The 26,125-nt window shown below is 52.4% G+C and overlaps 2 protein-coding genes across 5 annotated transcripts in view; one reads left to right on the top strand and one right to left on the bottom strand.

The window, feature by feature from the left end:
- The first annotated feature begins 3,424 nt into the window (after nucleotides 1-3,424).
- On the top strand, nucleotides 3,425-22,172 carry Agt (angiotensinogen). 4 transcript variants are annotated; one of them, XM_045150871.1, is made up of 5 exons: nucleotides 3,425-3,446; nucleotides 11,341-12,196; nucleotides 19,176-19,443; nucleotides 20,681-20,825; nucleotides 21,611-22,172. In XM_045150871.1, exons 2-5 carry the CDS (start codon nucleotides 11,368-11,370, stop codon nucleotides 21,800-21,802), a joined length of 1,434 nt encoding a protein of 477 aa, XP_045006806.1. In that variant the 5' UTR covers nucleotides 3,425-3,446; nucleotides 11,341-11,367; the 3' UTR covers nucleotides 21,803-22,172. The 4 variants fall into 4 exon arrangements, with proteins under 4 accessions (XP_045006806.1, XP_004659683.2, XP_045006804.1 ...); XM_004659626.3 differs by lacking the exon at nucleotides 3,425-3,446 and adding an exon at nucleotides 7,687-7,904; XM_045150869.1 differs by lacking the exon at nucleotides 3,425-3,446 and adding an exon at nucleotides 10,140-10,179.
- Nucleotides 22,173-25,161: 2,989 nt separating this feature from the next.
- Nucleotides 25,162-26,125, bottom strand: part of Cog2 (component of oligomeric golgi complex 2) — a 39,300-nt gene continuing 38,336 nt past the window's right edge. The window contains exon 18 of the mRNA XM_004659625.2: nucleotides 25,162-25,782. Coding sequence (XP_004659682.2) covers nucleotides 25,681-25,782 — 102 coding nt within the window. The 3' untranslated portion in view covers nucleotides 25,162-25,680. The remainder of the gene's footprint in view (nucleotides 25,783-26,125) is intronic.

The raw sequence follows: 26,125 nt of genomic DNA, 5'->3' as shown, positions 1-26,125 counted from the left end.
GGCTGTTCCTTGTCAGACCAGGACGGGTTGTGGTGGGAGAGGAAGGGAAGAGGTAAGCTATGTGGGCTGGTCAGCGAGGTGTAACCCAGAGGTCCTGGCCACCGCCTGCTTGCTGGTGCCTCCCTTGAGGCAAGATGGGGCCCGCCCGCATGGCAAACACAGGGCGAACCCTCACCCTGCTCAGGGCCTTGGAGAGCCAGAGGCAGCTCTGCGAGCATAAGTGCCCCTGCTTGACCCGTTGGGGAGCCTCAGAGAGACAGGAAGGGCAGTTTCATGGAGAAGGGAGCAAGAAGCCACACTGGTTCAGGAGATGGCTGTGAGGTCTGGAGCTGTGGCCTCCGAGGACAGAATGGTGGCAGGCTTCGGGGCTGGAGTGAGCTTGGTGAGACATGGTGACATTGCCAGCGACCACCCCTCTCACATGCGCAGCCCTATCCTGACTTACAACAGGGCTTGGCAACTTCATCTGCCAAGGGCACTGGGCTCTGTGGGGGGCACCGTCTGTGTCACAGACAGTTTGCCTCACAGCCAAAGCAGCCATACGGACCCAAGGACAAAGCTGTGTCCTTATAAGAGCAGGGACTCCAGTCTGGCCCTGCATGCCCCTCAGGCAGGTGAGTTCTGAGGACAGTAGCTGCATCTCGCCTCCAGACCTCACCCTCGGACGGTTTCTTATCACAGCAAACCCTCCACCAGAATCTTGTAGGATCTAGTGACTTCTGGGCATCTCAGGCATTGTCTGATCTGGCCTCTCTTCTTGGAACCAGGGTGGTGGTCCTTGAGTGGCTGGCAGAAGGAGTCTTTGACCTATAATAGGGTCTCTAGGCACAGAGGAGACACAAGGAAGTGCTTGACAGCTGGCTGAGGTGAGCTTAGCCCTCACAGCGCTCTCAAGGAGTCCCATCAAACTGATTTGAAGAAACAGGGCTGGGAATGTAGCTCCGTTGGTGGAGAGTCTGCCCAGTATACACCAAGCCTGGGCCAATCCCTAGCCCTGCACAAACCAGGAGTGGTTGCACACACCTATGGTCTCAATGCTTGAGGGTTGGAGACAGGAGGATCTGTCAAGTTCAAGGTCATGCTTGGCTATGTATCCTGGGCCAGAGACCCTGTAAAAGAAGAAGAGAATGAAGGAAAGAAGAAAGGACGGAAGAGATTGCCGCGGACTGACTCTCGGGGAGATCAGGACCGAGGGAGAACAAGGGCGAAGGCTCAGGGAGAACTCGGGATTCGGCGAGGAAATGACAGACAGACACACTCAAGTTGAATATGCTGCTGCAATTTACTGAAGGTTTCATGAAGATTTTATACAGATTGAACAGAGAAACTTAGCAAGCCAACAAGTGATCTCAGAAATCATTAATCTAAACAATCTTGAGTATTGTTCTATTGTAAGCATACATGTAATGTTGATCAGGCAGGAACTGTACCCATTTTTTAAGAAGGGCGTCTTGTATCATTGACCACAACATTATACAAACAGAAACTAGGTGTAAGGTGAATAACAGGTTACTTATTTCTTATACCCCAAGGACTGTATAAACACCAAGGCTTACATGTCCTTGCTAAGCATTTCATAAATGGAAGAGAATGCCATAGCCTCCTTTTTACTTCATCATTCACCCATCTATTACCGAATTCATCATATCCTCCCTCATAGGGGAGTGGAACTAAGTAGATTCCAGCTCTAGGAGTCCACCATCTGCCCTTGATCAAGTACTGAACATATCCTCCAGGAAGTTTCCTGGTGGGAATGTCTAAGTTTTGTAACTCCTTTTCTGCAGAACTGTCATGTTTCTTATGAACACTACCGATCAACATTTCTACTTTCATATTCTCAGGCTCAGTATCGTTCTCAAACATCATAAGCTGTTTTTACTTTACACCATCTAAAAACTGTTCTAGAGTTAATTTTTTATTCCTAGTAGAGTTATACATTCTCTCCATTGCCCTAATCATAGGAGGGGCACATTCAATACTTAGATTGTTTCTTGTACTCTGATTGCGTGCATGATTACTAATAAGTGTTGAATTAGCTGTTCTTAGACAAACAGCTAGAAGAAAGCAGGAAAGAAACAGCATTGGCGCCAGCAATTAGGTCGTCGTGACTTCATGGGCAGCAGGAACCTTTACAGTAACTGACTGCCAAGGGGTCACCGGGGGCATCCCTCCGAGGAGTGCTGGCCCTCTGTCCTCAGCTCTCTTCCAGTGCAGAAGCATTTCTGCTTGCTACACAGGCGAGGTCGCCGTGGACGTAGCAAGAGATGGAGGAAGAAAAGAAGGAGGAAGGGGGCTAGAGAGATGGATTAGTGGTTAAGGCGCATGCCTGCATAGCCTAAGGACCCAGGTTCGATTCTCCAGGTCCCATATAAGCCAGATGCACATGATGGCGCATGCATCTGGAGTTCATTTGCAATGGCTAGAGGCCCTGGTGTGCCCATTCTCGTTTTCTCTTTTGGGGCTGGAAAGATGGCTTAGTGGTTAGGCGCTTTCCTGCAAAGCCTAAGGACCCAGATTTCACTCTCCAGATCCCTCATTAGCCAGTCGCACAAAGGTGAGGGCAAATGCAAGGTTTCACATGCCCACTAGGTAGTGCAAGCATCTGGGCTTTGATTGCAGTAGCTGGGGCCCTGACACAGCAATTCTGTGTGTGTGTGTCTCTCCCTCTAAATAAAGCAAAAAACAAAAGAGAGAGGAAGGAAGACACACTTGTACAACTCTACTCTATCTGAATTTAATGGCCAAGTTCTCCAGAGAGGGTCCCTTATAACTACTCAACAAGGATGGCATTTTGGTGTGCTCTATTGAACTGTGGCAAATGAGCAGCTTTTGGGGTGCAACTCTATTGCTGAGTAAGAAAATCTGTCTCATAGCCAAGGGCCATAACCAAGGCTTCCTACTGGCATTAGCAATCGTTTCCGGTGATGATCATGGTCGTATTGAAGCGAGGTGGTGCAGAGGGTCGAGGAGTGTTGGTGGATGGAGACACTGATGGAAATCCTGGAGATATCTCCAGGGAGACCTTTCAGCCCAGGTACGAAAGATGGTGCTTCATGGAAGGGACAGCGAGTCCCCCTCTATGGGAAGCACTTGATCTCTATGTTCGTGGGACAGAACTGAGCTCAGTGTCAGATCCTGGAGGCAGGGGAAGAGAGGAGGCAGGAGGGGTGAATAATGGCTCACAGGCAGCATGGGCTGGGTCAGGGCACTCTCCTGGACGGCCTGCGGCCAAGGTTGGACAGAGAAAAGAACTCAGTGAGCGTGGTGGTGAGGGTCTGTGGGTGGAGGGGTTGGATGAAGCCCTGGTGATGGTCTGAGGCATTCAGGCATCTGGCCAACAGAGGGCACTGTTGGGCCTGGAACTGAAGACAAGCTTGACTCCCACCAGGAAATTCTGTCCCCAGCAGTGGAGAAAAGCCTCTTTTTACCAAGGGGACACTGACTAGGTGATCTCTTAAGGACCAGCCTGACGGAAGGAAGCCAGACAGCCACACGGACTGTGCCAGGGAAGGGCGCACTCTCCCCTCCGACTGCAGGAGGAGGCTCGGTGCCTCCGAGCCTGGGCCCCGCTGTCCTGCAAGAGACCAGGACATGAGGCCCGTGTCCACTGCCACCCGAGTCTCCTGAGACGGTCCAGGACCATGAAGGTCACTCTTGGTTCCCACAGCTGGGCAGGCCTCACGAGGAGGAGGGACCCGTGATGGCAGGCAGCTTTCCCCATCCTCGCTGAGAGAACCGAGCCTCTGGCTTTCAGATAGTACTTGTCCGGCTTCTACCAGGGTGGACAACACTGTCTGGAGCTGGGGGCGGGCGACGCGGGAGGCCACTGTCCCTGTTCTGCTTGAGTGTGGACGGAAGTGTGTTGGGGGAGACAAAGGGTGCCGTGAAGAGGGGGTTGTACCAGGCCCAGGGGTCAGGTCACCTTTGTCTTTCGATGCTGTGATCTTAATACTTAACCAGTCCACTGTGCTAAACTTCTGTCCCTAATCTGCTGGGGGAGGGCAGGGAAATGTGTGTTGGAAGACCTTTTGCAAGTTAGAGCAGCCCTGCTCATTACAGCTACGTTGCTCCAGCCAGCGTGGTGGCGCGCGCCTTTAATCCCAGCACTCAGGAGGCAGAGATAGGAGGACTGCTGTGAGTTTGAGTCCAGCCTGAGACTACATAGTGAATTCCAGGTCAGCCTGGGCTAGAGTGAGGCCCTACCTCGAAAAACCAAAACAAACAAACAAACAAACAAAACAACTATGTTGCTCCAATCTTCCCTCCTTTCTTCCAATTCTTTTTTTTTTTTTTTTGGCTTTTTTGATGTTGGGCCTCACTCTAGCTCAGACTGACCTGGAATTCACTGTGTAGTCTCAGGGTGGCCTTGAACTCATGGCATCCTCCTACCTCTGCCTCCCAAGTGCTGGATTAAAGGTGTGCGCCACCACACCTGGCTCTGATTCTTTTCTTTCTTTTTTTAATTTTTTTGTTTATTTTTATTTATTTGAGAGTGATAGAGAGAGAAAGAAGCAGAAAAAGAGAGAGAGAATGGGCACTCCAGGGCCTCCAGCCACTGCAAACAAACTCCAGACGCTTGCGCCCTCTTGTGCATCTGGCTAACGTGGGACCTGGGGAATCGAGCCTCGAACCGGGATCCTTAGGCTTCACAGGCAAGCGCTTAACCGCTAAGCCATCTCTCCAGCCCTGATTCTTTTCTTTATAACCAAATATACATAGCAAAGTTTGCTATATTGGCCATTTCCAAGTGTCCGGTTCAGTGCCATAAAACACACAATTTCATGTAACTATTATCACTGTTCATTTCTAGAACTTTCTCATCACCCCAAACAGAAATTCAAACAATTGAGGCGGTGAACATAGTGCTGCCCCCGAGGGTCCCCGTCCACGAGCCACATGGGAGAAGACCTTCTCCTTTTTGTTCCTCCTCTTCCTTAGTGAGACATGGTCTCACGAAGCTCAGGTTGGCCTTGAACTCACCAAAGCTTCTACCCTTCTGCTTCCACTTCCCAAGGGCTGAGGTTTCAGGTACATGCTACCATGCCCAGGCTCTTTTTGTTTGTTTGTTTGTTTGTTCGTTTTTTGAGGTAGGATCTCACTGTAGCCCAGGCTGACCTGGAATTCACTATATAGTCTCAGGGTGGCCTTGAACTCAAGGCGATCCCCCACCTCTGCCTCCCAAGTGCTGAGGTTAAAGGCGTGCGCCACCACTCCCAGCATGCCCAGGTTTTATGTGGCACTAGAGATCAAACCCAGGGACCTGTGCATACTGGGAAAGCACCTTGCCCACTAAGCTACAACCTCAACCCAGCCCTAGGCTTTTGTTTTGTCTGCCAGATAGATAGTGCCTCCGCCCACGTCGGCCTGCAGCATGACATCTAGGGTCATGTCCTCTGTCCACACAGCTGCACTACGAACCCCTGACCATGGCCAAGGCTGCCGGTCCTTCTTATCAAACAGACGAGCCCAGGCGCCATCCTGGCTACTTCCCACACCAGTGCCAGCCAGGGGAGCTCTCTAGCTTATGCATACTGGCAGCACACCCCAGACATAACCAAGAAGCCACAGGAGCCTCTGCCTTGGCTGGCACTCCTCTGGGAATGGCCCGTGCCCCTCCCCCCGGCCCCTGTTTTGTTTTTCTCACATAGAGGCTTGATGCGTAGCCCAGACTGGTCTTGAACTCTAAGTGATCCTCCTGCCTCAACCTCCTGAGTGCTGTGATTACAAGTGCGTGCCACCATGCCCAGCGTCCACTCTGTCCTGCCCTCCCCCCTCCTGCTTGTCTGTGGTGAGAAGACACTAATATTTGTCTTTCCAAATTTCTTTGCTAGTTTTCCACAGAAAAAAAGAATGGATCATTGAATAAATATTATTCCCAGAGCTCAGTTTTCGTAAGAGATAGCCTGTCAGGTGGAGGACAGCCCGTCTACCACCACAGCAGCGCAAGGGGCTCCGGTGGGAAGACACTGATGACATTTTTCCATTGGGATGGCCATGGCTTATCTAAACTCATTGAGCCGAAGCAAAAGTGTCCTCCAGTAGACTTTCCCAGCACCGACGCCAATGCAAACACGGAGTTTGGACCAGGACACATGGCTGTGAGCAATGGGTGCTAATAAACCAAAGTGGGGAACTGGGATTTAGAAACAAGCCTTTGTCTGCTGGCATGGACGTCACTGTGCCACCCTGCCCCGGGAATAGCACCAGAGAGGCCGCAGGGAAGAGAGTGCAGGAGGGAGAAGGAGAGAAGGCGCAGAGAGAGGAAGAGGACGTCTGATCACAGGGCCATCCCAAGTGGAAATCCAGCACAGACAACAGCTAGATCCTTGTGTCACAAACCTCCTCACCAGCTAAACATCGACTTTAAGATTACTGTTGAGGGCTGAGGAGATGGCTCAGTTGACAAAGCGTTTGACTCAAAAACGTGAGGAGCATGGTGACACATGCCTTTAATCCCAGCACTCAAGAGGCAGAAGTAGGAGGATTGCTGTTGCTGTGAGTTCAAGGCCAGCCTGGGCTATAGTGAGACCCTACCTCAAAAAAAAAAAAAGCCAGGCGTGATGGAGCATGCCTTTTTTTTTTTTTTTTTTGGTTTTTCAAGGTAGGGTCTTGCTCTGGCCCAGGCACTCAGGTACTCTGTAGTTTCAGGGCAGCCTCGAACTTATGGCAATCCTCCTACCTCTGCCTCCCAAGTGTTGGGATTAAAGGCATGCGCCACCATGCCCGCTTTAAATAATAAAATTTTAAAAATATTTTACATCTTTTTTTTTAATTTTTATTAACATTTTCCATGATTATAAAATATATCCCATGGTAATACATCTTTATTTATGAAAGAGAGAGAGAATGAGCCCACCAGGGCATCCAGCAGCTGCAAACTCCAAACCCATGTACCACCTTGTACACCTGGCTTACATGGGTACTGGGGAATTGAATCTGGGTCCTTAGCTTCACAGAGCCTTAACCACTAAGCCATCTCTCCAGCCCAATAACGTGTGTGTGTGTGTGTGTGTGTGTGTGTGTGTGTGTGTGTATTTTTTTACAAAGAGATGTGGTACACAACAACCCAGTATCACACTCCTCACCCTTGAGGAGGAAAAGCCACCAGCGGCCCTGACGCAGATGGACCTTATGCTACGGAAACAAGCCTCATGTCGCTCAGTGCAGAATCTAGTGGAAGAGGAGTTCCCCACACTCCTATTCTTCCTTGTTGCTCGAACCCCATGAAAATCTTTCCCCTTCAAGGGTAACTCCTCGGAACCTCACCACCCCACCCCCTAAGAAAAAAACAACAGGCTGCTTCTCTTCACAAGCCCACAGCATTTTGTTTGTGCCTTTCAGTATGGCTGCTCCACTATGGGAGTTTCTCAGCCTCCTCAGCTGAACCAGAAACTTCCAGAAGGTGCCTCCTATTGAGAGTGTCTTCACAAAGGCCTTTTACAGAGCTGCACACTAAGGCCACGGTGGCTGCTGAGGGCTGTGCGTAGTGAGAAGCTGGCCGTGGGCGCTTGTTCCCCTGCACCCGGGGCTCTCTTCCAGTATAGCCTGAGATGCTTAGAAACGCATCGCAAGTAGCCTTGGTGTCAAACCTGAGTAGCTAGCCCCTGTCTGTCACAACCTCGCTGATCCTGTGACCACGTGAGTAAATGTGTAACTGGTTGCAGCATTCGCCCACCTCTCCCAGAACCCATGGGTCACCGGGCCTTCCTGGAAGGGGCCCAGCAGGACATCTTCCTGGCCTTGGTCCATTCTGGCCGAGCTGGGCTTCTGCAACCCCTCACTTGGATCCTCCCCCAGGCTGTGTACAGAGCTGCCTGGGAACCGATCCATCTCCACCCCTTGGGTACAAATAGGCCTGCTGCCTGGCCAGGGGACAGCTTTGTTCACTCCGGCTAACGTCGAAGGTAAGCAGAGCCTCTCTCTCCTATGCCTCCTGTGGGCAGTAGCTGAGCTGGGGTTGGGAGAGGCCAGGGAGGCAGAAGTGGAAGGCACTGGCGGGCTGAGTGGCCTTTTTTCGGGAGCAAAGAGCTGGTGGTGGCCAGAGAGTAGTTCGGTGGTAGGGGACATGGTCACTCGCTGAGTCTCTTTTGCTATGAAGCCAGGGGTCCCAGTGGGCCGCCCTCCACTTAGCACACCCTGGGCTCACTGGCAAAGCTTGTCTTCAGCTAGCCTGGGGAACCAGGGCCTTTCTCCTCCGCTGAGCCCAGCTAGGGTCTCAGAGGCAGATGGACTGGGTCAGGGTTAGTGCCAGGCTGGCCAGCCATCCCCTGGGCCTCTTCCAATGCCAGGGAAAAACAGAGCTTGTTGTTGCGGCTGTGAGCAGCAGGTGGAGTTGGGTCACAGGCCTCAGTGGGCACAGGGGACGGTGTGGCTTTCCTATTTTGGTTTAAGGCCTGCGTCTATATCACAGGGCTCCTTACTGTGTCCTTCAGAACCTGGACTTGCCCCCCTGTAAACCAGGCCTCCTCATGATGGCCCAGGCTCTTTGGCTGGGCATAAGTCAGGGGAGCCAAGCGGCATGAAAGTGCTTTGCCAACGTCAGGCTTCGCCAAACCAAACAGCACCACAGTTCCTCATCTCTTTCAACAGACAACGTAGGCTGTGCGTAAGCGCTGCCCATGGAATCAGGTTTGGATCTGAGTCGTAGCCGTGGGACCTGGAGTGAGTCTCCAGACCTTTCTGTTCCTCTGCATGAATGACTCCATCCAACAGTATCTTGCTGAAGACGTGCCATGTCCCAGGACTATCTGAGGGGTGTAGGCCTGCGAACCAAAGGGCTTTTTTTGGGGGGGGCTCAAGTTTACACGGGAGGAGACAGATGAGCGTGGCACGTCATGAACGCATGGCTGCAGGGTGCAGGCTGCTCCTGCGGGCCAGTGCCACGTGGGCAAGGAGTCGCGGAGGCTGAGGCAGGCAGGGCCTGGGAGAGGTGGGGCAATGACATAGAATAGAGCTAAGAGGGCACCTGGCTGGCAGCAGGCAGCATAGCTGTGAGCTTCTACTATGGTGCCACAAAATGAGATATGGGGATGGAGAGATGGCTCAGTGGTTAAGGCACTAACTTGCCTGCAAAGCCGAACGACCTGAGTTTGCTTCTCCAGTATCCACATAAAGCCAGATGCACAAAGTGGTGCAGGTATCTGGAGTTTGTTTGCAATGGCAGAGGCCCCAGTTCTCTCTCTCTCTGTCTCTCTCCACTGCTCTCTCTCATAGCAAATAAAAAAATATTTTAAAATTGAGGTGAGAAGTCAGGCATAGTGGCACATGCCTTTAATCTCAGCACTTGGGAGGCAGAAGTAGGAGGGTTGCCTTGAGTTCAAGGCCACGCTGAGATTACATGGTGAATTCCAGGTCAGTCTGGGCTAGAGGGAGACCCTACTTTGAAAAGCCACACGCACAAAAAAAAATATTTTTAAAAAAATGAGGACAGAACTGGAGAGATGGCTCAGCAGTTAAAGCATTTGCCTGCAGAGCCTAACACCAAGTTTAAGTCCTTAGTACCCACCTCAGGCCAGAGGCACAACGTGGCGCACGCATCTGGAGTACGCACCGTGTGCAGCGTCTGGAGACTCTGGCGTGCCCGTTCTGTCTGTCTCTCTTCCATCTCTCTCTGCTTGTAAATAAATAAATAACATTCTGTTTTAAAAATAAGGAGATACAGAAGAGGCTGGCTGGGAGGGGCCAGGAGGGCTTTGACCCTGTTGGCTGTGGGGACCTTGCTGTGGGTTGACTCAGGGTGATCTTTACTGGCAGCAGGCCACAGCTGGGAGCAAACGGCCATCTCGGGCTGAGGACAGCTCTGACATGCTTCCTGGGACAGTAGTCCTGACAGTCCCATGGGACAGATGTCATGGCACCATACCTATGACTGTTTACACGCAGCAGCAGCAATGTGGGAGGGGAGGCGTTCACCTGTATGGCACATACTGCCCCGTCGGCACCTGAGGTGGGTACTGACCCCACCACGCCTCAGTTTACATCAGCACAAGCAGGCTCAGTCACTCGTGTGCATAGGAAAGTCTGCTAGGAACAGGTAGAGCTGTCTGCGCCGTTTTCGTCGGCCAAGTCGGATGCATGCGCAGGAGGGCTGGGCGCTGGCAGGTCAGACTCCAAAGGTCCTCCGGCAGTCAGATGAGCCGAGCAGAACAGAGAACAACTTGCAAAGTCCGCGTGGCTGAGGTGGGTCTCCTGACCCTGAGGTAGGAGGCCAAGGTGATCTCATAGCTTTGCGGTACTATGGTGGAGTTCTGAGATCACTGACTGGTGAAGAGGAAGGGGTTGTGTTGACGCATGGTGCTGGAGTTTCCAGGCCATGGTGGACTGAGCCTGTGGCTCTGAGCCCTTGGTGGGGGTGTCAGATGGCAGTGGGGGTGCTGGGAGGGACGTAGAGTAGAGCAAGCTGCTCCCTTCGTGGCCAGAAATAAATACATGTAGTGTGTGTGTACGCATGTGTGCGAGGTGTGTGCGCACCTGTGTGCACGTGCACGTGGAGGCCTGAGATTGACGTCAGACGTCATTCTCAGTTCCTCTTCCTCTTATGTTTTTAATTTATTTTATTTATTCATTCATTTATTAGAGACAAAAAGAGAGAGTTTGAGAGAGAGAGAGAGAGAATGGGTACACCACGGTCTCTACTCTAGCCACTGCAAATGAACTTTGGAAGCATGTGCCACTTTGTGCATCTGGCTTACATGGGACCTGGAGAATTGAAGCTGGGTCCTTAGGCTTTGCAGGCAAGAGCCTTAACCACTAAACCATCTCTCCAGCCCTCCTTTTTTTTTTTTTTTTTCAAGGTAGGGTCTCACTGTAGCTCAGGCTGACCTGGAATTCACTATTTAGTCTCAGAATGGCCTCTGGAGAGTTCTACCTCTGCCTTCCAAGTGCTGGTATTAAAGGCATGTGCCACCACGTCCGGCTCCTTCCCTCTTATTTTTCAGAGCACGTTTCTCACTATCCAATTCTGTTACTCACTGATTCTGTTTAACCAGCCAGCTTGGCTCCGCCTCTTGCCTCCCGAGAGCTAGGGCTGCATACCTGAATGAATCTCCATGCCCAGCATTAATGTGGGTGCTGGGGATCCAAGCTCAGGTCATCATGCTTGTGTAGCAAGTTCGTCTTCGAGCCATCTCCTCAGCCTTGGCCTTGCCACTTTCACGTGTGAATTCGGGGAACACTTCTGTCCATGACAAGTGTGTTTTCACTTGGACCACGCCCATGTTGTCCATGGAGCTCTGAGTCCATTCTCCTCTCTACTTGCGAACGTGAGTGGATTCTCTTGGGATGAATATGAATGGCCACTGAGTAATTAATTACCTGTCACTTTCACAAATGTTCTTCCAGGACCGGAAGTGAGCGTTTGAATCAGCGATGGCTCCCACTGGCGTGGGCCTGAAGGCTGCCTTCGTTTGCCTCCTGGTCTGGGCGAGCCTGGCGGCTGGCGACCGGGTGTACATCCACCCTTTCCACCTACTGTTCTACAGCAAGAGCGCCTGTGCCCAGCTGGAGAGTCCCAACACGGAGATGCCCCCAGAACCAACCTTCACACCTGTGCCCATCCAGGCCAAGACCACCCCGGTGGATGAGGCGACCCTGCGTGACCAGCTGGTGCTGGCTGTGGAGAAGCTGGGAGCCGAGGACCGGCTGCGGGCCGCCGAGGTGGCCATGATGGCCAACTTCATGGGCTTCCGCATGTACAAGACGCTGAGCGAGGCGGGAGGCTCGGCCAACGGCGCTGTCCTCTCCCCGCCAGCCCTCTTTGGCACCCTGGCCTCTTTCTACCTGGGTGCCTCCGACCCCACAGCCAGCCAGCTACAGGCACTCCTGGGTGTTCCTGGGAAGGACGGGGCCTGCACCTCTAAGCTGGATGCTCACAAGGTCCTCTCCGCCCTGCGGGCCATCCAGGGCCTGCTGGTGGCCCAGGGGGGCGCCGGCGGCACAGCCGAGCTGCTGCTGTCCACGGTGGTGGGCCTCTTCGCGGCCCCGGGCCTGCGCCTCAAGCAGCCGTTCGTGCAGGGCCTGGCCCCCTGCGCCCCAGTCGTCCTCCCACGGTCTCTGGACTTGTCCACTAGCCCAGGCCTTGCCGCCGAGAAGATCAACCGGTTTATGCAGGCCGTGACCCCGTGGAAGATGAACGCACCCCTGGCAGGAGTCAGGGCAGACAGCACGCTGCTTTTCAACACCTACGTCCACTTCCAAGGTGAGGCTAACCCTCTGGTCAGCACGGGTCCTGGCTGGTGCTGGGGCCGGAGGGGGACTGGGGAGGGTTCTCATTTGGGGGATGGGCAGGGGTGGGGGAGGGTTCTCATTTGGGGGATGGGCAGGGGTGGGGGAGGGTTCTCATTTGGGGGGATGGGCAGGGTGGGGAAGGGTTCTCATTGTGTGGGGGATGGACAGGGGTGGGGGAGGGTTCTCATTTGGGGGGATGGGCAGGGTGGGGAAGGGTTCTCATTGTGTGGGGGCTGGGCAGGGGTGGGGGAGGGTTCTCATTTGGGGGGATGGACAGGGGCAGCATGTTCCTGCTTATGTTTACTGGTGAAGCAATGGAGACTTGGAGAGCAAGGCCCTCCCTGTGCAGCAGCTCTGCCCTGTGCCAAGGCAGGCTCACATGACTTGAGAGGTTTGGGTATGGGGTGGCTGACCCAAGAAGGGACACCCCGTTGGCTTACTCACATCCCTCCCGGTTTGTCAAGGTTGTCACTCTTACTCCTTGTATGACTATGGCCAGGTGCCTTGTGGGGGGCAGGAGGCCCTCACCCCAAGTTGTTTGTTCAGCAAGGATGATGTATTAGTTACTTTCCTTCTCTCTGTGACCAAATACCTCACAGTAAGCGGCTTAAGGAAGGAAGGGTCTGTAGTCCACGGTGGCGGCAAAGGCATGGAGGCAGAAACACAGAGCAAGCTGGTCACACTGCAATTGCAGTCGATCAGGAAACAGAGCAGACAGGAAGTGGGACTATCTATCGTTTTCAAGGGTCACCCCTGGTGACTCACTTTCAGCAATGTTCCACCTTTTTAAAATTTATTTTTTGTAAGAGAGAGAGAATTAGAGCACCAGGGCCTCCAGCCGCTGCAGTTGTACTCCAGACATGTGCGCCCCCTTGTGCACGTGTACGACCTTGCACGCTGTGTCACCTTGCGCGTCTGGCTCACGTGGGACCTGGGGAGTTGAACATGGGTCCTTGGGCTTCACGGGCAAGCGCCTTAACCACTAAGCCATCTCTCCAGCCTGGGTCCACAGGTTACAGTGCCTTTTGCAACAGTGCTATAGACCAAGTATGCAAATCACGAGCCTGTGGGGGACCTTTGACATCCACATCACAACAGACAGACGCCCCATAGGCTAATGTCAAGGATAATACTGCAAGAAACAGTTCTCCATGGGAGATCAGAGGAAGCCAGTCACCAAGTCGGGGGGGGGGGGCTGCAGGGCACGAGGGGAGTAGACTGGAGAAGGCCGAGGGTGAACGTCTTTGCAAAGGCTGAGGAGATCAGGAGGACTGAGGGCAGAGGGGCTGGCTTGGCTAAGAGACGCCCAATGCGTTGCAGGAGGAAGGGTGCTCCTGATAGGTGGGCCAAGCAGGACCGTCCACTGCAAGTGGGGACGACGTGATGTCCAAAGGAGGGCAGTGGACGAGGTGCACTGATGCGAGACGTGCCTCGGGATTGGACCTGGTCAATGGGTGGGGGAGGGGCTCACTGATGAGCATCATCAGGACCATGCCGCCATGGTGGTGCAGACAGAGAGGGGTTGATCCACGACAATACCCTTGTAGTCTGTAAACTCACGTGAGGAAAGACTTCGGTTTGCCTTTGGGGCTGGGGAAGGGAGAGGCGTGATTGCTGTGGACAGAGGGAGCCCTGGGGCAGATGGAGTGCAATGGATCGATTGAGCTGTGTGTGTGTCTAGTGAAGCTTTGAGGCCTTGGGTGCAAGGTCCAGCTTGCCCTCTGCCCGGGATTTGCTGTCCCCTAAGCTTGAACGGCCCCAGCAGGTTCTATGACACCAGAGGATGTGGACCAGAGACATTTACTCAACCATTGGTGGGGTCCAGAGAGCTGATTTCAGGGACAGTGGTCACCTGATTCAGGTCCTAGCGTCTCTCTGGAGTCTGTGTTTTGTTTCTGTTGTAGTTGTTACAGGGAAATTTTAGTCCCTTCCCCTGTAGATTAAGAAGTCCTGCTCAGGTCCCTTGTGGACAAAGAGGACACCCTAGCTTCCTGCTCATGTGGCCTTGGTGTGTGTGAAGGGGCAGATATCTCACTCTGTAACCCCAATTTTCTTGAAGTCACAGCATTCCTCCTGCCAAGTACTGGGATTATAGGCACAGTCTTTTGGGATTGACTGGCTTTTGTCAATCCTGCAGGAGCTCTGAAGAAAAGCTAAGGGAAATCCAAGCCACACCTAGCCCACTTCCTAGTGGATCATGTCATAACTGCCCCTGATCTTCACTCGGGGGGTCCGCAGTGCAGCAGGACACTTGCTCCTGAGGTCTCTGCAGACCCAGGCCTGATCCTGCACCCTGCGAGGGACCATCTTCAGTTTCACCCCAATCTCTTGAAAATGACCCTTGTGATGCATGGGAGGACGGGGGCACATGAGTCGAAGTTCAGTGACGGGCCGGCTGTAGTGGAGGAACTCCCCGAAACAGGGACCAAGCTTGGGCACTGCTCTGCCCAAGACAACTCGGAGGGGGCGGGCTTCCTGTCCCCTCTCCGTTCACAGTCGCCCTCAGCCTGTGTGGGGGAGGGAAGAGAACTTCCCATTGCTCCAAGGCTCTGAATTCAGGTCTGTCAGCCACCATTGGGTCTTATCTCTGTCTTCATGGTAAAGAATGCCAAGAAATAGAGTTCCTTTTCCTGAACCTGGCCAACTATAATTAATGATGTGGGGTGGGAAATGGGGACTGAGGATTTCCAGTAGGCTCTGTCATTGTTGGACATGGACAGAGGGGAATGACGCTGGGTGATGCCACAGGGTGGGTTCAGACCATTGTAGGTTTCTACAAGCCCACAGATGTCCAACAAGAATGAACCCCAAGCTGGGTGAGGTGGCGCATGCCTTTAATCCCAGCACATGGGAGGCAGAGCTAGGAGGATCTCCATGAGTTTGAGGCCACCCTGAGACTACAGAGTGAATACCAGGTTGGCCTGGGCCAGAGTGAAATCACCCTCAGTGTGAAATGTTGAGAGTCAGGGGTGGAAGAGCAGGAATTACATAAGAAACCTCTACACTTTCTGTTCCATTCTGCTGGGAATCTAACACTACCCTAAAAAGAAAATATAATTTTTGTTTGTTTGTTTGTTTGAGAACGACAGACACAGAAAGAAAGACAGATAGAGGGAGAGAGAGAATGGGTGCGCCAGGGCTTCCAGCCTCTGCTAATGAACTCCAGATGCGTGCGCCCCCTTGTGCATCTGGCTAACGTGGGACCTGGGGAACCGAGCCTCGAACTAGAGTCCTTAGGCTTCACAGGCAAGCGCTTAACCGCTAAGACATCTCTCCAGCCTGAAAATATAATTTTTATTTTGCATGTATGTGTATTGCTTTCTCAATGCTGAGATAAAATACCCAACCAGAAGCAGCTTACCAAAGGAAAGGATTTATTTCTTTAAAAAAAATTTTTTTTGTTTATTTTATTTATTTATTTGAGAGTAACAGACAGAGAAAGAGGCAGAGAGAGAGAGAGAATGGGTGTGCCAGGGCTTCCAGCCACTGCAAACAAACTCCAGACGCATGCGCCCCCTTGTGTATCTGGCTAACATGGGTCCTAGGGAATTGAACCTTGAACCGGGGTCCTTAGGCTTCACAGGCAAGCGCTTAACCACTAAGCCATCTCTCCAGCCCCAGAAATAATTTATTTCATCCTGCAGTTGCAAGGGAAAGATTCATCATGACAGGGAAAGTGTGACAGGAGCAGGAAGGCTGTGTTACATCTTCACGTCAGCAAACAGGAAGTAGTAAGAGCCACTGGGGTTGGGATGTGATACCGCAGGGCCCACCTGCCAAGGTGTACTTCCTTTTACAGGGCTCTACCTTCTAAAGGTTCCATAATATTCCTCAACAGCGCCACCCACTAGGGACACTTATTCAAACTTATGAGGCTCTGAGAGCCATTTTTACATTTAAACTACCACATTCTGCCCCTGGCCCCCATAGTAGACACATGGCCATCTTATGATGCAAAATGCATTCAGTCCAACTTAAAGGCCCCCATAGCCTTTACTAGTTCCAACACTGTTCCCAAGTCCAGAGTCTCATCTGAGACTTAAGGCCGTTTCTTATCTGTGAACTCTATAAAATAAAAACACAAGTCACATAATTGTTTTTGTGCTTTTCAAGGTAGGGTCTCACTCTATCCCAGGCCAACCTGGAATTCACTATGTAGTCTCAGGGTGGCCTCAAACTCATGGCGATGCTCCTACCTGTGCCTCCTGAGTGCTGGGACTATAGGTGTGCGCTCCACGCCCGGCTTTCGTTACATAGAGCAAACAATGTAAAAGGGGCGAATAGTGAGACGGCAAGGAAAGATTTGGCCAATGCAAGACTGAAACCCGGCAGGGCAAGCACCGAGTGCTGTGGCTCCATGTCCAGTGTCTGCAGCTCCTGACTGAGTCATCTGAGCTTGGATAGCTCCGCCCCTGAAGCTCTGCTGCAGCCCCGGGCAGGATCTGCTCTGAGCCCACAGCTCTTCCTGACAGACACCCATGGTCCTGGTATCTCCATCAGCCTGGGGTCTCCACTGCAACCTGCAGTTCATCTTCTCAGCTCCACACAGTGTCTCACAAGGTCTCCACGCAGGGACTTCGACCCTGCCTCAAACTGCTTAGCCTCAGCAGCTCTCTAGAACTGTGGTGAGATCCATGACCCTCTATTTCTTCCAAAATGCTTTCAAAACTGGTAACATGTAGGCAATGCTGCCGAGTTTTTCTGCCACGTGAGAATGAAACTTGACCTTGAGGTGCAGGCAACTCATCCAGCATCCTTTCTTTAGGCCTTTTCCATGGGAAAGAAAAAAAACAAAGAATTTTTTTATTCCTATTAGCTAGAGCCTCCAATGGGCAGTTGGTCCTTACTTTAACAATAGCAACTGAAGCTGTTGCATCAGCCCCCGGGCCTGGGACTGCAAATTTGCTCCCATTTCTGTCTGTGTCACTTTAATGGTCCTTCATGTCTTTCTCCTCCATATTTTGTTCTCTTTCATTGTAGATCTATGTCATCAAGACCACACACTATGCTTTTCTGTCTTGAGATTTCCTCTGCCAAACACGTGATTCCATTACTTGTAAGCTGAGCTTTGTTCAAGTTCTCAGGACAGGGTCGGGACAGGATGCAGCCAGGTCCTTTGCCACAATACCCCATGAGCTGCTTCTAGCCCACTTCTCAAGTAAGTCCCTTTTCCCTCTGAAACCCCATAAGCCAAACCTGTGCAGTCTACATTGTTTTTGGCCATCTCATCTTTCAAACTCTCATCAGAATGGCTTGTTAGGCTCTCATGGCAGCATTGAACAACTTCTCCAGCTCAAAGTTCCAAATCCTTCCATTTTCCTCCTACAAACTAGTTCCAAAAGACTAGACCACGTGGTCACGTTTATCACATCATAGCCCTACTTTTTGGTACGGATTTTCTGTGTCAGTGACTTTCTCATTGCTAGGACAAAATGCCCAAACAAAAGCAGTTTATTCAGCTTGCAGTTTCAAGGGGGTGCTGTATCATGGTGGGAAAGCGTGGCTGGAGCAGGAAGGCTGTGTCACATCTTCCCATCAGCAGGAAGGAAGCAAAGCCGCAAGAGCCAGTGGGGTTGGGCTGTAACACGGTGAGGTCCACCTTCAGTGATAACCTCCGATAGCGAGGCTCTACCTCTTAAAGGCTCCACATCCTTCAAAAGTGCCTTCAGCTGAGGATTTAAGTACTCCAACACACAAGTCTCTGGGGGACGTTTTATATTTAAACCACCACTGTGTGTGTGTGCTTAGAGTGGACACACATGTTCATTTGTGCATGGGTGTGTATGCTTAGAGTGGGCACGCATGTTCATTTGTGTGTGGGCGCGTGCGTGTGGGTGCATGTGTATGTGAGCATGAGGAGGTGAGAGGACAACCTCAGGTGTCGTCCTCAGGAACACCGTCACCTCCTTTGAGACAGGGTCTCTCGTTGCCTGGAGATCACCAGCTAGGTTAGACTGGTTGGCCAGTGAGCTCCAGGAATACTGTCTCCACCTCCACAGTGCTCAGACCTGCTGTTTATTTATTTGTTTTTGTTTTTCGGGGTAGGGTCTCACTCTAACTTAGGCTGACCTGGAATTCACTATGTAGTCTCAGGGTGGCCTTGAACTCACAACAATCCTACCTCTGCCTCTAAAGGTGTGTGCCACCATGCCTGGCTGTTTTTTTATTTTATTGTTTCGGTTTTTGGTTTCTCGAGGAAAGGTCTTACTCTAGCTCAGGCTGACTTGGAATTCACTATATAGTCTCAGGGTGGCCTCAAATTCATGGTAGTCCTCCTACCTCTGCCTTCCCCCTGGGATTAAAGGCATGCACCACCACGCCCAGTTTTTTTTTTTTTTTTTTAATGTGGGTTCTGGGGATGAAATTCGGGTCTGTAGGCTTGCAAAGCAAGCACTTTATCCATGGAGCTATTGTCCCAGCCCTAATGTCTAACATTTTATTTATTTAGTGATTTATTTTGGTTTTTCAAGGTAGGGTCTCACTCTAGCTCAGGCTGACCTGGAATTCACTCTGTACTCTCAGGGTGGCCTTGAACTCACTATGATCCTCCTACCTCTGCCTCCTGACTGCTGGGATTAGAGGCGTGCGCCACCACGCCGGGCTCTAACAGTTTTTTAAAAAGTGAATTTGCAATACAGGACAGATCTGTGTTGAACTTGCCCATTCATGTAGGAGAAGGCTGAGTCCCTGCAGGTGACAGGTGTGAAATCAAGTCTTCTGTGGCTGGCAGAACCTCTGTGGGTAACCCAAGCAACCAGCCTTTGCGGAACGGTGCCTGAGGTGCCCCAGGGTGAGGAAGGTCAAGTCCTGAGGTTGGAACAATTCATCAGGGGCAGGGCAGGGGGAGGAGCTGAAGCGCAGTGAGGTTGGGAGACACCCATGGGCTGCTCGGTCCCTGTGCTGCCGTCCGCCCGGCCCTGACCCTCCCTCCTCATCTCCGCTGCTTCCAGGGACGATGAAGGGCTTCTCCCTGCTGGCCACACCCCAGGAGTTCTGGGTGGACAACAGCACCTTGGTGTCTGTCCCCATGCTGACGGGCACTGGCACCTTCCAGCACTGGAGTGATCCCCAGAACAACTTCTCGATGACACGAGTGCCCCTGGGTGAGAGCGCCACCCTGCTGTTGATCCAGCCCCACTGCGCCTCTGACCTGGACAGGGTGGAGACACTTGTCTTCCAGCATGACCTCCTGACCCGGATGAGGAACCTGTCTCCTCGGTAGGAAGCATGGACCCTTCCTGGAAAGTGGGGTTGAATGATACCGGCTGTGTGCGGGTGCGCACACACACACACACACACAAACACACACGCACACACGTGTCTGTTCACGCACTGTGCCTGTGGCCCTCGATGATGAGCAGTGTGGCTGTGGATGTGGCTCACTGTTGCCCTCTGGAGGTCTGGCTGGGGAAGCAGCTCTAGATTAAGAGAGGGAGCTGATGGGACAGGGTGCCACATAGGCCTGTACTGGGTGCCAACTCCCTCCATGGAGAGGCAGTGAACAAATATGGCCTGTTATTTTATCATTGTCATCATCTTGGTTTTCTTTTATTTTTTTTTCGTTTTTGGTTTTTTTGAGGAAGGGCCTCACTCCATCCAGGCTGACCTGGAATTCACTATGGAGTCTCAGGGTGGCCTCGAACTCACAGCGACCCTCCTACCTCTGCCTCCCAAGTGCTGGGATTAAAGGCGTGCGCCACCACACCTGGCTATCTTCTTGGTTTTCTGAGGTTTGTTATGTAGCCCAGGCTGGACTAAAACTTGTGGCAATCCTCTTGCCTCAGCCTGCCAAGTACAGAAGTGATAAGGATGAGCCACCAAGTCTGTCTGTTTTGCATGCCATTACTTATCATGACTTCCTGGCTCCCCAGAAGATACCTCCTGCAGGGCCAGGCTGAGAACAGTTCACTGCCCTTGGTAGACAGTGTTTCTTTCCCCCCTTACAGTCCACATGTAGGTTTTCAGTGCATTTGTTGTTGAGGTTTTTTCTAGGGAAAAGTTTGTCATCATGCACTGATGACAAACCACAGAAATGATTCCATCCATCTAGCTTAGTCAACCAGCGAGTTTATTGGGGTTACTGAAGGAGCCTGACTCAAAGGCATCACTGAGAGGCCACCCTGCGCTCTTCACAGCTCATGAAAGCTGCATCCCTGGGAGCAGGGATGAACAACTTGCAGGCAGCTCCACTGAAGAGCCTCCTCAATAATTGCTTACTGGGGTGGGGCCTTAGGAATCTTGTAACCTTTGGTCTCATTAGCTTCCTGAGGCTTGAGTCTTCCTCCAAAAGGAAATATTGACACCACAGCCAGGCTGGGCAAGGGCTTGATGCCCCCTTCCTTGGTATCAGGCATAAGTAGTATGACACCTGCTTTCCCAGGAGCCTTCACAGTGTACCCCAAGCCCCACAGTGGGCGGGAGCTCCCCCGAACCCCTCACACCATTATCTCCACAGCGCCATCCGCCTGAGCCTGCCTCTGCTGCGGCTGCAAGGATCCTACAACCTGCAGGACCTGCTAGCCCAGGCCAAGCTGCCCACCCTGCTGGGCACCGAGGCGAACCTGGACAAGATCAGCGACCCCAGCCCCAGAGTGGGAGAGGTGGGTGGCGCTCTGGCTGCATCTGGGGGAAAGCTGTGAGGTTGGCGGGGCAGCAGGGAGTGAGCAGGGCTGGGTGGGCGTGGCCGTCCCTCTCTCTGCTTCCTGGTGGCAGTACAGATTAGCCACAAGCTCCAGGTGTGTCCTTGACCCTGCTAGGCCTAGCCTAGCACCCTCCTGGAAACTACAGCATGTCAGGACTAGGGGAGTGACCACCTGGTCTGTGCCCAGTCCTGTGGCTCCTTCAGGGAGCTACCCCCCTGTGGATCTGAAGGATGCAACTCAAAGGATGTATCAGCACTGTGCTAGGTGCTGGGGAGCAAACACATTCACTGTGGGGGCACACGTCTGTGTTAGCCAAGTGGCACGTAAGGACAGGGATTTAGGGAACACTGGGCGTTGGCGGTCCATGCCCACTGGGAAGGCAGTGCACATACAGATCTTCCCATCAGGTTGGGCAGCATCCTCCCATACAGTTGTCCCGTACCCTCCTTGTGCCTTGACCCTGCGTGCCCTCTCATAGGAGAGAGGCCAATGTCCCTATTTTTTTAAAATCTTATTTATTCATTTATTTGAGAGAGATACAGAGACAGACTGGTGGGGGGAGAGGGGAAAATGGGCGTGCTGGGGCCTCTAGCCACTGCCTACGAAGTCTAGACGCATGTGCCACCTTGAGAATCTGGCTTGTGTGGGACCTGGAGAATGGAACCGAGGTCCTTTGTTTGGCTTTGCAGGTAAGTGCCTTAACTGCTAAGCCATCTCTCCAGCCCAGTGTCCATGTTTTGTAGGTCCTGAACAGCGTTCTCCTTGAACTCAAAGCGGATGAGGGAGAGGAGCCTTCTGAGTCTACCCAGCAGCCGGGCGAGCCCGAGGCCTTGGAAGTGACCCTGAGCCACCCGTTCCTGTTTGCCATTTATGAGCGAGACTCGGGAGCGCTGCATTTCCTGGGCCGTGTGGATAACCCACAGAGCGTGGCGTGAGCTCTTACAGCACAGGCCCTCGAGGCTGCAGGCTCGGCCATGGAGGCCAGCCGGCTGCGAGAGCAATCCCGGGCAAAAGGCCAGCGCTGTCAGCACCGGGCTTCCACCTCACTTCTAAGGAGGCAGCTCTGGTGGGAGGCCGTCTCCTTGGTGACCGTGCCCCGTGAATAAAGAGCAGCTGCACCGGCCTCCCAGGCAGTGAGTGGCACTGTTTGGAAACTGGGGTGGGAACTAGGAACCCTTTTTCAGCACAGGACAACCCGTCCTGGAAAGAATTCGAACAGAACAACTTTGTGAAACCAAAATGCATTCCCTTTTTAATCCAAGAACAGAAATTGGGTTTTGACATTAAAAAACACATTGTTCCTTTGCTTGGGATTTGTATTTAGCTCATTTGAGTGTGAGACTGTGACCTCCATGGAGTCCCACACCATCTTATTCTTTCTCATGGTTCAATGTGAGTTTTGAAAAATGTACTACAAAAGACCCTAGCATCTGAATTTATGCTAGCGAGTGACACCATTCTGGTTATCGCTCCCATTCTCAGTAACTGACTTGGAAAAGCAAGGCCAGCGTCCTTACCAGAACAGACATGCGCAGTTTAGCTTATGGACAGTGCAGACACCAAGCGCTCCTGAGGCTCATGGCACGGTCATCTGGGGACAGCTGAGTGATTTCTCTCTCTGAACACCTGTGCTGTGTGCGGGCATGGCCATCTGTGTCAGCCACAGGAGGGAGGGAGGGGAGGCCTATCCCCATGCCGCTCTCGCAGAGGACCTGGGCACAAGTCATTTCTTCAACCCAGATTGGGCCAGGTGAGGCCCTTGCTTGTGCCTGTGGGATTAGATCCCCAGCCTTCCAGATCTGGGCAAAGCTGAGGGCGTGTGGCAGGCGTGGTTATGGGGTAAGGACACACTGCCTCCTCCCTGCGCAAGCAGGGCACGGGTGAGTGATGCACATGGCGGGCACAGGTATGGGCCAGAAGGGCCCCCCCCCCCCCCCCCGCAGTAGTGAGGGGGCGGGGATGGGGCTCACAGTGGGGATCCCTGGTCATGCAAATGTAGCCTCTCTGGCTCAGACAGGACTGCTCCAGAGGCCAGTGTCCTGTGAGGACAGGTAGAGCATGTTCTAGTGACAGAGGCACAGCCTGATAGAAAAGCCACCACTTCCTTGAGTGTCATTTTCCCCTATGTCCCTATGACTTCCAACCTGGACACTCCTCTCTGCTCCAATGCCACCATGATGGATTAGATCTGATCCAGGGAGTCAGACCCCAGGCTGGGGAAGGCAAAGGCTCGAGGAGCTGGAGAAAGCAAGGAATTCCTCCCTCTAGCCCCGGGGGGAGGGGGGTGGGGGGATACGTCCCATGCAACCCAACACACACACTCGTTGCCCTCCTGGGGGTCCTCACAGGCTGCCCTTCACACAGCAGCCTAGGCTCTTCCAGAGTGGAACTGCGACCTCCTCTCTCCACCCCCACCCTGGGGTCCACTGACCAGGGAACCAAAGGCGCTAGCACAAGGGACAGGGGAGGGGCTAGGTCTCCCTTGGCTATTCTGGGGGTCCAGACAGGAGCACCCTTGCTTTACACCTGGTTGAGGATGTTTTTGAGGGGGGGGGAGGGAGGGAGAGGCAGATAGAGTGGGCAGATCACGGCCTCCAGCCACTGCAAACAAACTCCAGATGAATGCACCATCTTGTGTATCTGGCTTACATGGGTATCGGGGAATCAAACCTGAGTCTTTAGGCTTCACAGACAAGCACCTTAACTGCTGAGCCGCCTCTCCAGCCCTGGGTGAGGACTTGAGTTTTGTGGGAGCCCACAAGTGCGACCCCCCACTTCCCTTGCTCCTCAGTCACACCATGAGCTGATACTCCACAGCTAATTCCTGAAGCCCGGGGCCTGGGCAGGCCTGCACCATCCTGCTACCCACCCAGGGGGCATTCCATGTAGCTCCTAAGGGAGAGCAGCCTGCAGCTGGGCTCCTGTGACCTGGAAGCCAGTGATGTCCTAGTGGTCAGGGCCCGCAGTCCTGTTATGGAACATCCTGTCCAGCTCTGGCTTACTCACTAGTTTGCCAGGGCTCTGTGGCTACAGCAGGAGGGCTGCGGCTCGGAGGGACCCCAGCAGGTCCCTCCTGCTGTAGCCAGGTTGAGCAGTGGCGGGGAACAGGGAAGGACCTCCAGATGTGACCTTGTACTTCTGCCTTCAGAATCGGAGGACTCTGTTAGTAGTGGTCACTGGAAGCAGCCCAGGAAAAGAACACAGGTGTCCTCTCAGTGCACAGGAGGGAAACAGGTTTCCTTGCTTGCAATTGATTTTAATTTTATTTATATTTCAGAAAGACGCAGATAAAGACAATGGGTGTGCCATGTGCTACCTTGTGCATCTGGTTTATGTGGGCACTGGAGAATTGAACCTGAGTCCTTTAGCTTAGCAGGTTAATGCCTTAACTACTAAGCAATCCCTCCAGCACCAGTGCTTAATTTTATTTTATTTTTTTAACTTATATGAGAGACTGGGACAGAGTGACTATGGGTACATCAGAGCCTCCTGGTACTGCAAATGAACTCTAGAGGCAGGCACCATTTTGTGCATCTGGCTCTACATGGGTACTGGGGAACTGAACCTGGGCCACCAGGCTTTGCAAGCAAGTGCCTTTAACTGCTGAGCAATCTCTTTAGCCCCATGATTCTTTTGAGTCTGAGGTTTGAAGTCAGAAAACAGGTAGTTTTAGAGAAGTATCACCTCATCTTCGAACTTTACTGAATGAAAATAGTAAAGCTGATGAAGACAAGCGGAAGTGTTCTAGGGAGACAGACACACTTCCAGGAACCTTTAGATTTAAGCTCAGAGGCAGAGGACTGTAAGGCCACCACTGAGACAAGCTTGGAAGGTCAGCCCCACAGTATGGGACCTGTGAGCTCTGTACTGAAGCTGATGTGCATGTGACCACCTAGGGTTAGTGACTGGGGTCTGGAGCTTAAATTCCCCGTCAGCCATCCCAGTGACACACATGTTTACTGGTCTACAGGATAAGCCACATCTCTCCTCTTTGTAAGTAGGTAAGAAACAGCAGTCGGGGGATGGGTGTGTGGGGGGGGATACAGTGTCACCTCAGGTGAGGGATCTGCTCCGTGACGGAAGCCTGTGACCCAGCTGACTCCAGAGCCGCTCACCACCACCAGCTCCGGTGGATCCCTTCCCAGGTGCCTGCTGGTTCTCACCCTTGGGACAGAAACACCTGCTACAGGGGCTCTACAAATCAAGACCCTTCCAATTGTGCTGAAAGGAATGTGTGTCCCTACAAGGGATGCACGGGAGCCACTTCACTTGTATTGAATTTACAATACAAATCTCACGCTTGTGGCAGACGCTTTTATTTGGGGAAATCAATTTTTCCTACAGTTTCTGGCTCCTGACTGAGGTTTGGATGACAAGATCTGAAGTGCTGTTCTTATAAACCAATTGAGAGACAGGCTAGTCAACTTGCAGCCTCAGGAGGGTGGGGTGAAAGTGGCTCCCAGGTCAGGCTTGGCATTTGCACACCGTGGGGGCACCACACTCTCCAGCACTCCTCCTGTAGGGCCAGGACAGCCAGATACTCACACCTCTGTATTTATGTAACCCTACTGTAGAAATTGGCTCCTCCACACTAAGATTTACAATAAAAATAAAATTTGTTCTGTAAACTACAGTAAAAAGGCTCATATGTCTTAAAAACTATCTTCCATATAATGGAAAGGCTTTTGGTTCTTTCTGGGTGAAAGATGGCCCGTGCATGATGGCAAGGAGCTGGCCGCTGCTGAGTGACCAAGGACAGAGCTGCTTTCTTCCTAGTCCAGGTCCTGAGCGCCTCCTGGTCCTCCCCGAATGCCTAGGACTGCTCGGCTGCTGCCTGGTCCTTGGCAGCGAGGACGAGTTCTGCAAGGGCTGGGAAGCTTTTGATGTCACTTGTCTGAAGGCCCATCTTTTGTATCTGCAAAGGCCACGAGAATGAATGACATTACTGCAATTCAAGAGCCAAGTTGGAAAAAAGACTCAAAGACAAAAACCTCCTCCCTGCCTCCTATGAGGCCAGAAAGACAGCTCCCTGAGACATGTGGGATACTTTTACTTCTTGTACAACCTTATGCTTTGAGTCAGGTGCTTTACATTTCAAGAAACCACCATGACCACGTCTTTCAACCCATCACATTAGGCTCTTTTGTGGGTTTTAGAAAATGCTAGAAGAGAAAATTCATGCAAAAACAAATTCTAGAAAGGGAACTATTCTTTAAGTAGTTTTGCAAAGTGCCTTAAACGAGCTCCCATGTTCTCAG

This window comes from Jaculus jaculus, chromosome 5 (assembly GCF_020740685.1).
Source record: "Jaculus jaculus isolate mJacJac1 chromosome 5, mJacJac1.mat.Y.cur, whole genome shotgun sequence".
Classification (NCBI taxonomy): domain Eukaryota; kingdom Metazoa; phylum Chordata; class Mammalia; order Rodentia; family Dipodidae; genus Jaculus; species Jaculus jaculus.
The sequence above is the reverse complement of the archived record's forward strand: the minus strand, read 5'-3'. Positions and strand labels throughout refer to the sequence as shown.